This window comes from Rutidosis leptorrhynchoides, chromosome 4 (genome assembly GCF_046630445.1).
Source record: "Rutidosis leptorrhynchoides isolate AG116_Rl617_1_P2 chromosome 4, CSIRO_AGI_Rlap_v1, whole genome shotgun sequence".
Lineage (NCBI taxonomy): Eukaryota > Viridiplantae > Streptophyta > Magnoliopsida > Asterales > Asteraceae > Rutidosis > Rutidosis leptorrhynchoides.
Genome location: NC_092336.1, coordinates 591,377,183 through 591,388,790, shown reverse-complemented (window position 1 = coordinate 591,388,790; position 11,608 = coordinate 591,377,183). Strand labels below are relative to the sequence as shown.

At 37.4% G+C, this 11,608-nt stretch overlaps 1 protein-coding gene across 1 annotated transcript; it reads right to left on the bottom strand.

The window, feature by feature from the left end:
• Nucleotides 1-409: 409 nt before the first annotated feature.
• LOC139842911 (uncharacterized) lies at nt 410-997 on the bottom strand. The gene has a single exon (XM_071833008.1). It carries the CDS (start codon nt 995-997, stop codon nt 410-412), a length of 588 nt encoding a protein of 195 aa, XP_071689109.1.
• Between the last annotated feature and the right edge of the window lie 10,611 nt (nt 998-11,608).

The following is an 11,608-nucleotide window of genomic DNA, read 5'->3' as shown; positions in this document are numbered from 1 at the left end:
GAATTAGAATTAGCACAATTCATTGTAGTGTGGCTACAAGCTAGTATTATGTGGCAAATAAATTAACTTTTTTATATAACCCACGTTGTATCTGCTTGATAAATAAATACCCCCACGCTTATGTTAAAGTTTTTTCCCTCAGCAAAATGACAAATATACAAGTTAACCTATCTAGCTAGCTACGTGATTAGCATAATAAAAGTGCAACACTGCAACCGGTTAAGCACACCGCATAGGAATACTGTTTTTTTTTTTTTTTTTAAAAGCAATATGTGTTATTCATTACTATAGAACTCAGGAGTTACAGCAGCCCATTTTGGGCCTCATTACATGTACAGAATCACAAAAATGTTACAGCATGTCAAGGTGCTAAGATAGCAGCTCAATCTCCATAACCGCGAATTAGAAACTATAGAAGATAAATTTGCGGGTTATGTAACCAATTATGCCAGTCGATGGATTTATTTTTGCATCTCTTCGCGATCCATTCGTAACTTTTCACTTGAATCTCGTTTAAGGCAACCGGAACATTCCAACACTTGTTTGAGAACACTTTTTGGTTTCGGTTTGTCCATATTAGGTAGCTACACGACCACATAACTGCTTGCCAAATACTTTTGCCTATATCCGATCTTGCGTAACCCGTATCACTTAAAAGATCTTCAACCTGCAGCAACAGGGTTCCACTACGACCCCACCATTCGAAAACTTTACACCATACATCAAACGCTTGCTTGCATAGTATGAGTGAATGGTTTACCGATTCAATATCCCCATCGCACAACGGGCAACACACCGAATTAAGGTCCACCCCTCTCTTATCCAATTCGAACAAAACCGGGAGTCGTTTCTTCCTCGCTCTCCAAGTAAACACCTCAATCTCTTTCGGGACCAAGTTGTTCCTCAAGGTTTCTCCATTGTTGTGACCCGAGAGTAATAATTTCGAGCTGATCCAATCTGCGAGTGTACCTGTTGAGAATAAGCCATTGTTACTCATTGTCCACAACCACCCATCTGACCTTTTCGGTTCAATTGTAGCAGCCTCCAGCAGCCTGTTTAGTTCGACCAATTCGCCACATGTTCTACCCGTGAGTTCTCGCGACCACGCCCAATTGCCCACGCACTTTGAGTCTGCAACATGTACCCTATCTCTGACCGTAGCCTGTGAGTTAACATCCAGCCTCCACAACCTTTTGAATTTATTTTCAACACCACATTACCAAGCCATGAGTCGTTCCAAAAGGAAGTTGACGCACCATCCCCAAGTTTTTTGGCAAAGGAGCCTTTAAAAGTCAGCCCCAAATCTTCAATGTTGTTTCCTGTTTTTACAATTTCCTTCCATGTTGAACTATAAGAAACACTACAAGAAACATCATTAGAAAAGAGACCACCCCCGTGGCCATAAATACTAGAAATGACCTTGACCCACAAGGAGGTAGTTTCGGTATTAAACCTCCACCACCACTTGCCGATCAAAGCCATGTTCTTGCTTTTAAGTGACCCCAAATTCAGCCCGCCCTCATTGTATGGTAGAATTGTTTCATCCCATTTGACCCAAGAAATTTTATTACCCGACCCGCCCCAAAAAAAAGAACGCCTTACACACTCGAGTTTTTTAATCACGCATGATGGGGCACGAAAGAGCGAGAAGTAGTACAACGGGAGACTATTCAACACCGATTTAACAAGAGTCAAACGTCCACCAAATGACACCGATCTAGCTCTCCAATCCGCAAGTCTTTTTACGAATTTATTGATAACCGGTTTCCAACTTTCTTCTTTCTTCATATTACCACCAACCGGGAGGCCAAGATAAATAAACGGGATTGTTCCAACATTGCACCCAAACTTACTTGCCATCATTTCAACCTCGGTCTTATCAACCCTAACCCCGAATAAGTTGCTCTTGTGATAGTTAACCTTGAGTCCAGAAGTCAATTCAAAACACTTGAGAAGTTTCATAAGGTTTTGGATATTATTCTCACTCCAAGAGCCAAAAAAAAAATCGTATCATCCGCATATTGGAGATGAGATATGGGAATTTTATCGCGTCCAATCTCCACCCCCGTAAACATATTGTTCATCACGGCGGATTTTGTAAGAACATTTAGACCCTCCGCCGCCAAAATAAATAAGAAGGGAGATAACGGGTCCCTTTGTCTCACACCACGTTGTAATTTAAATTCGTTTGTAGAAGACCCATTAACAAGGACCGAAAGCGAGGCTGATTTAAAACAAGACAAAATCCACTTTTTCCATTTTGTACCAAATCCCATTATATCCATAATTTCCATTAGAAATTCCCAATTTAGACAATCAAACGCTTTCTCAAAATCAACTTTAAAAATTAAACTCTTAAGCCGTTTGTGCTTCAAAAATTGTAGTGTCTCATTAGCAATTAGCACCCCGTCCAAAATATTTCTTCCCTTTATGAATGCACTTTGTTCAAACCCCACAAGATTCGGTACCACTTTCCTGAGACGATTAGAAAGGAGTTTAGCAATGACCTTATAGTAGCTACCGATTAAACTAATCGGATGATAATCATTCAAACCAATAGGGTCAGATTTTTTTGGGACGAGTGTGATAAAGGAAGCGTTACATCCTTTTGAAATTTCACCACTTTCCCAGAATCCGTTAACTGCCTCAATTAAGTCCCCCTTAATAACGCTCCAGAATTTCTTGTAAAAGCCCAAATTGAACCCATCCGAACCAGGAGCTTTTGAGCTCCCGCATTCACGTACAGCTTCCCAAATTTCAGCTTCGTCGAATTTTAATTCCAGCCTACCAGCTTCGGTTTCGGACAGCCTGTTTACACCATGATTAGACAATTCGGCCCAGCCCAGTAACGAAGGTCTGCTGGTATTGTTATGGCCAAAAATATTTTGGAAGTGTGTAAACACAGCACCCTTCACCACGTTTGGTATTTCATTCCATTCACCATTTAGATTTAAGCCTCGGATGTTGCATTTGTTATATCGTTGACGAATCGATGAGTGGAAGTATTTAGAGTTTTCGTCACCTTCTAGTACCCATCGTATGCACGCCTTTTGTTTAAACATTCCCGATTTAATTCTTTCGTTTTCAATCCAACATTTACGGGTTTCCAACCATGCTATACGATCATTCTCACTAAGAGCACCATCCTCCGCAAGTAATTCAAATCTTGTTGCTTTGTCCTTTAGCACAATTATCTCATTTTCAAGTCCCCCGAATTCCTTTTTACTCCAACATCTTAAATCACTTTTCTTATTTTTAAGCTTATCTCTAAAGATACAATCTTTTCTTGACCCGTTAACCGCCTTTTCCCATGCCTCTTGCACAATTCGATCTACTCCTTCTTTATTGAGCCACTCGTCAAACACTTTAAACGGTTCGGGACCGAAGTCAACAATTTTTTCCCTAAGTACAAGCGGGCAATGGTCCGACTCCCGTCTTTCTAGAGCAACAACCGATAGATCTTCCCAGAGGCTAATAAATTTGTCATTAGTGAGAAACCGATCTAACTTACTGAATTTTGTACCATCATCACTAATGCGCGTGAGCTTCCTCCCGTTAATTGGAATTTCAATCAAATTATTCTTTATAATGAACTCGTTAAAACGTGTTGCACGAGATTGATGGAATACGCAATTCAGACGATCCGATTGATTTCTGATCTCATTAAAATCACCACACAAAACCCACGCAGAATCAATGTTACCTATAATACTGTCCAACGAGTTCCACGTCTCCTTTTTTCACATCAGTATGCGGCCCATAAACATTAACAATGATTGTTTCGTGTCCAGATCCGCACTAATTACCTCTAATAGCCAGGAAATACTCATTACCTAATGCACTAGTAGCCGTAAAGCAAGTTGTATCCCATATCAACAGCATACCCCCTGAATTACCCACTACCTCCCTTTGGATAAATCTACAATTTTCATTACCCCATAAAGCATGGATCCAGCTATCATTCAAGTTCCTACATTTAGTCTCTTGAAAAGCTGCGATATCAGGTCTCTCGCTAAAACGAATACCCCGAACCCAACCAAATTTTCCCTTGACCCCAAAACCTTGAACGTTTAGTGACAATATCTTCATAAAAAAATTGAGCAGACGAAACAGAAACAGAAAACTTACTGTGGATTGAGGGTGGTCCACCTCAATCCGATTTGCTCCCCAAAGTCTTTTAAATCTGCATTATTCATCGATTGGCCATCTGAATTCCCCACACCCATCGTCGAATTTGACTTCGACCTTTGTTTCCTGGTCTTCAATTTCATGGCACAAGTTTTGCATCTATGACGCGTGTCCACCTCTTGCCATGTTTTTTGCCCTTTTAATCCGAGAAGAAGCTTTCCAATTCCCTATTGTGTTTAGGTAGCACCCATTACAGATAGAGACCTCAACTGACCTAGAGCTACTACGCTTGGAAGAGACACCCGTTTTCCCTTTATGCTTGTTTACCAGATTTGGGTCAGGTTCCCCTCCTTTCCCGAGTCCATCTTTGTCTGGCTATTTTTAATTTTACAGTTATTAATAGGCCCAACAGATTTTACTTTGTTTTCCATCCCATCAGACCTGATATTTTGGTTTTCATTTTCGCAGGCCAATTTATTAAGCCCACCAGGGATGGAATTATCACTTTGGGCTTGTATATGTTCCTGTAGCCCATTAATACCAAGCCCAATGCTACCAATGTCTGACGCTGTATTTATCGGAGTATTATCCTCAATTATCTTGGACCCAGATTGTTTACACGAGTTACGATTGTCAGTGACCCAATGCTCAGCAGTCGATACATTAATCCCACGCGTTGTCTTCTTTTTTATGTCTTCTATGGTTTTTTCCTTGGAACTAGGGCTAGACTTACTGTCATTCCTTGTTTCTGCCACCACCTCATCGTCATCCGCAAAAAGGTCATTAGTCCCTAGACACCCCGACTCTTGGTCATCTTCAATGTTCAAGTTATTCCGACATGATGTTCCGGCATCAGTTCTGGCAGCCTTCAACACCGGTTGTGCCACAGATTCTGAGTTCTCCTTCATCTCATGCTCGTTTTCCGAATCATCGTATTCATTTAGATCCTCGTAAGTATCTCCCTCATCATCAAAGGACCCAAAGAATTCTTCACTACTCATAGCGTCATCAGAATCAACATAGTCAGAGCTGGACCATGAACTATGGGACTGACCATCTCTATCATCATCTTCCATATCCAAAACTGGAAGAGCTTTCTCCTCCTCTTTGATGTTTATGAAGTAAATTCTTTTCCTGTGTTTTAGCTTTAACAAATCATTTACAACTTCAGGATTGAATAATTTGACAAAGACCCTCCCAAATAATAGCTTTTGATTACCAACAAGCGAGCAATTTTCAAATTCATATGTTGTGCCCCACCATTCTGCGATTGAACCAAAGGTGTGCTCCGTCCAGCAATGCACCGAAACACCTGAGATTCTTAGCCAGGTCATTTTACCCTCGGGCCAGCTTTCAGCATCCCACATAGAAACTTTATGGATCCACTTTCTTAAGGGGTGATTTGTTTGGTTCACAACATTACTTGCCACCTCATAAGAGTTGAAGATGATCATGATGCTAAGACCTCCAAGTAGCTTAACCTAGATATCATTAAAACCCTCCTCCTTGCAGATTATGTCAAGGTTTTTTATGATGTCCTTATTCAGAGCATCACCAACTATTGCATTCTTTAATAGCTCTTCGTTACACTCCTTGTCCACAATTATCATCTTTTCCTTCGACTTATCTTCCGGAGCCACCATGGATTTGTTACCATTTATTTTATTGCTGCATAATTTGGTACGCAGGTCTGCAGTACCGTTTCTAATATTTAGTATGGTGCGCAGGTCCTTATTACCATGGTTGTTCCCAATCACATCACGATAACGTCTACCATCCAGGAGGTTGTGTTTCACCTGACCACCAAGTGGAGGCCAGTTATCATGGAACCTTTCCTTCGCAGGTACATTCTCCTTCACCTTGCCAATAGGTTTACGAACGGTGGCCATGAAAACCTTAATGGGTGAGTAATTGAATTTGATGCATTCCAGTGATTTTAACATTTTACTGCCATCCCTAACCTCTGCAAATCTTACAAATGCAAACCTATCGCCGTTGCGTAGTCTCTTTCTTGCAATATAAACATCACGAACCGCACCGTAAGGTTTGAATGTTTTCCAGAGATCCACCACTCTCCAATCTTCCGGGAAGTTGAAGAACATGAACGATGTAAGATCGCTTCTGTCTGACCACTTGTTTTGATGTCCATAGTCGCCTCCGTTGTACCTCTCCCGTGCTCTAGTCGTGCCGCCTGCCCTCTGATTCCTCTCACTCTCAAAGTTGTATCTCTCTCTAGCTTTTTCTCTCTCACACATTGTTTCTAATCACAATATCACGGTAATAAACAAACACCGAAACATTAGGCGTATGCTACAGCAACGATGGCCAACAAATGGCAACCAAATCCCACACTGGTGGTGTTTTAGTTTACAAAGAGGTAGAAGAGAAATGGAGGAGATGGTGATGGCAACAGCGGCGGTGGTGGAAGTGGCAGGAGATGGTGGCGATGGATACCATACCGCATAGGAATACTGTGAAACGACCATTGTGTGCTGAGTACATGTAATGTATTTATTTTTAAAAGCTAAATTTACTAAGACCACGAGAAATAGAATATGGCTTCTAGATGACACAAGCAATCCTAACGAAACTATACAACGAGATACAAAATGCAAAAGGAACCTATACAGGAGAATATTTACTAAACAAAGCAACACTATGAACACAAAGCTAAATGCTCAAAGGAAACTAGAAACCATATTAGCCGATACCAGTCCTTAACGAACGAAAGGCACCGAGTTAGCTTGGATTTATAAGCCATTGATGCCAAACGATCACTATCTTCTTTGCACTCTGTGAAAGCCACTCGAAACTTTTAAATTAATTGGATGTTGATTATGATTTTCGATGCCGACTTGCGATTATTTTGAAAAAGTTTAAGATTTCGATCCTTTCAAATTAAATAAACACGAACTCATCTAACGCTTGCCGTACTAATCGAACCGCGTTCAATTTATTTTGATCGTGAGCTAGATTAAACACATTGACCAAAGTAATACCATTGAAGTGTGAGAGAAACCCCACCATTTAAGAACTCCATCCTAAATATCTCTAGAAATCTTACAATTGAAGATTACATGCTCAATTGATTCTAGTGCATCATCACAAATTGGACATCGAACAAAATTAAGATCAATAACCGTACCTTTCAGTGGCGAATCTAGGATCGTAATTCAATGGGGTCCTAACAATTTTTTCCGACAACTTATTTAAACGAAAAATTGAATGTGTCAGGTCGGGTCGGGTTAGATCGTGTCATTATAAACACCATCAAACAAAAGCATATCATTAATACAATAATATCGTATATTTATGAATTGGATATATGAATTAGACAATCATTCATAAATTGATCTTCAAACAATATTTATGATCATTAAACCATAATAACTTACGACTTTTACCTCCGTCCTTTAGCAAGTATTATCTTTTAATTTCATATTGTACGACTTGGATGGTAGAGTTTCATGCTCAAACATTTTCCCGGATCAGTTGGAAGTTCATTCAAGTCAATTCCTATATACTTTTGGAAAGGTGCCCGATGTTCATGTTCATTATCCTCTTCAACTTAAACATGTGATTGTTCTTCATCAATATTTGTAAACGAAATTCTTAGATTCCCCCAAATTTTTGAAGTATCGTAATATAGTACAAATGATTCTCATATAACAATCTAAGTGCCATAATTAAAATATCAAACAATATATATACTACATACGTCCCTAATTTATTGTCCACTATTACAATCTAACTAATAAACCTAACACAATTCATAAAATAAGTTACAGGGTGGAATTGAGAGTTGCAAAATTAGAATATAAATTAAGGAGAATGAACCATACCATGTATATTAATGATTGATTAAATTTGTAGTTTCAATTTTGTTTGGAGAACAAAAACGTAATTAGGACTTGTCGTGTTGAACAAAAGCGTAAAGAGTGTATTAGTGTTACTGTGTATGAGAAAACAAAAAAAAGTTCATTGTTTCGACTTTATATACTTAAATACTCCGTATTTATTAGCGGCCCATATTATAAAATTATAAGTGGACTAAATTTTAAGTATTTTTTAGTGGCTCATACTATAAAATTTTAAACTTAAAAAATATATATAGGGTCCTACAATTATATTTAATGGCGTCCTGTAAAAATTTTAATGATCGTTTGTAAAAAAATTTCCGTAACTAGCGGTGTCCCAGGACCCCGTAGCTATACATATACACTCGCCACTGGTACCTTTGTTGTTTAATAAACGTGGTGTTCAAAATCAATTACTACATGTACAATTTATATTATTTATTTGTTAGTAGTTAATAATAATAAATAATAATAAAAAAATAAAATTTGAGAAAGTATGTCATGGTTGGCAATGGTTGTGTCATGGGAGGAAGTAGTGAGGAAAGTGGAGAGAGAAAGTTGATGTGGCGCTGAAAAAAGTTGAGGAAGTATGTCATGGTTGGGAGTGGTCTTATGCTTTCTATAAAAATCACCACTTAGGCATTCTATCACATTTCATACATCGCATTGAGTCAACCAAGTTCACATAGAGTCAGGTCGGAATTGAAGGCGCGTAACACGTGCGCTTGCATATGACCCATAATGCAAATGAGCCTATAATCCAATAATATGTAGTATTTATGACTGATAACTCCTAAATTATACAGTATTTTAATAATATTTTAAAGAGTTATCTTAACATTTTTAAGTCATTTTAATCCTAAAACACACTAAAATGGGTAAAAAGGTAATTTTGATGATTTTATTGAAGTTATGTATCAAATAGGATCAAAAAGAGGTAAAAATTGCAGAAAATGCTTGAAGCTGCCAGCCTGGTAATTGAAGCCGCCGACTTGGATAGAAAGTTACAGAAAATTCCAGAACTCTGCAGAAAACACCAGAATTTGAAAGACATCAATAAAGCCGCCGACTTGCATCTGAAGCCGCCGACCTTAAAACGTTTTGTGTACTTAAAGCCCAAGAAAAAGCTAAAAATGCAAACGAAATCAAAAAGATTGCCGGATCTCTGAAGCCGCCGGCTTGGCAACGAAGCCGCCGGCTTGACCAACGACGGTTACGCGTTTATGAACTTGAGGATCATGTAAAACTTCCAAAAGGAGTCACCGACCAACTGAAGCCGCCGGCTTGAAAATGAAGCCGCCGGCTTGGCCACCGATTTTGAAAAGTATAATAGAGGCATTCTGTATCAGTTTTCAATGGGTGGTTTTTCTTATTTCGTTTTCTTTTAGGGTTTTCTCTAAAACCCTTAGATTAGGTTTTATTTTCAATTATAATCAAGATTATCAAAGTTATTAATTCAAGTTTCCTTTCATCTACCTTTTTGAGGTATGAATCTATCTTTATATTATCGTATATTCTGTTTTATTTACTTTTTCTGCTTATGTTCATCTACCACTATGAACTAAACGTTCGTAGTTGTATGGGAATTAGATGAAGCCGCCGGCTTCACCAGACCAAGCCACCGACTTGACTGGAACAAAGCCGCCGGCTTCGTGCTTTAATCCGTACAGTTTCTGGTTCTTTTTCAGATCTGTATGTTCGAGTTTCTGTAATGATGTTTGAACTGTTTTGAATCTGTTATGATGTAATATACTTGTTTGCCATGCTTAATGATTAGATAATATGATTTTAATTAATACTTAATCCGATGATCTATTATTCGATTCATGCTACTTGTTTAGATCTAGTCCATCAAACTTGTTAAATTGAATTGCATGCAACTAGGTTAACAACATAATAGTGATAAATCTATTTAATTTGAATTACGCTTATATAATAGAGTTTGATATTGTTAGGCTTAATCGAAGATCCTTTGTTTGGATATGTTTAATTAATGATTGCATGAAAACTTAGTAGTAATTGACTTTCAGCTAGTAACTTGAGTTGATCTACTTGGTGTTTAATAGCTTATATAATTTATCAGTCTATTTGCATGTTGATCCGCATCATAAGGTTGATATGTATCATGTAATTGAATTGAACATGAAGAATCGAGATGTTAGTTATGCACATCACATATCTAGCATATGCTTTAAGTCCTGCCTATTGAATGATATGCAACACTTGTCTTAACCTGCTTAGGGATAATAATTGGTCTATGATTATTATCTTGATTTGTGTTAATATAAGTTATGAAACTTGCCTAATCTGATTCCCATATGAGTTATTTTTCCATGTAGCTGCTTTCATTTATATTTGTTTATTTAATTCTTTATTACTTGCTTTATATTTTGTTATTCTATTAAAATCCTATCTTCAACCGTCTCTTTCCTAAGATATAAGAATCTATATCTTTAAAAAGACATAAAAATCTATCTTTAGTTCTTTAATAAGAATTAAACTATTCAATAAAATAACTTATAACGCATCTACGCTCTCTTGGGACGATAACCTAAAATACTACATCTGATCGGTTCTTGTTGTTCGTTAGGGTGTTAAAGTGTATTAAATAATGGTTTTATAACTTTAAAAGTTGAAAGATAAGTTAAGCACTACTGCACACGCTTTTCACACATCAACTTTTTTGGCGCCGCTGCCGGGGAGCGCGGTAAATAAGAAAATTGGATATATTTTGGTTATTGATATTTCTTGAAAACAAGTGATGACGGTCTTCCTTTAGGTGAGGGTTGATGGGGTTCCGATTTAAAGGCTCCTGCTCGAACCTAGACGCTGACGATCACTTAAGTATTGAAAGATTCAATAGACCGTTTATATTTGATTATTCGTTGTTATGCGATAAAAGTTGTTACTTAATATTTATATTTATAATTATGTCATTGATATTTATTATTATTATTTCTATCAATTTAAATGTTATTAATATACTAAAAGACATCCAACATATTCTTACAAAGATAAAATTATTAAATAAAGAGATTATGTTAAATTACTTCCTCAACATAAAATCTAGAAAATTTTCACCCAAAATATTTCTTTTTATGATTTTAGATCACATGAATACCCGATCCAAGAATCCCGTCTTAGAAGACATGTTACCCAATCCCGATATACTATTTAAACATTCTAAAGAGCTGAATATTGTTAGGAAATTAAACTTCGATGAGGGAACTACTTCTCAAACTAATGATAGTCCATTGTCTAGTACACCGTCTAGTCCTGATACTAATTATTTGGGATCTCTTTTTGATTCAGACATTGAAATGACTACTGAAAATTCAATGGAAGCGTTAATGAAAGCGGGTCCAGAAGGATTAGGTCACGCCATTACTCAGCCAACTATAAAAGAAAATTTTGACATTAAGGGTCCTATCTTTCACTTGCTTAAGGATAATCAATTTAGGGGTACTGAAAAAGAAGATGCTAATGCTCACATTTATAACTTCAAGGATATTTGCAATATTTTTAATATCACTAATGTTGAAAGTAATGTAATTTATCTTCGCTTGTTTCCATGGTCGTTAAAAGATGAAGCTAAGGAGTGGTTAAATTCATTGTCCGAAGGA

Bases quoted from the DNA above. Each gene is read 5' to 3' on its own strand.
- LOC139842911 (XM_071833008.1), bottom strand. From the start codon at position 997: ATGAGTAACAATGGCTTATTCTCAACAGGTACACTCGCAGATTGGATC.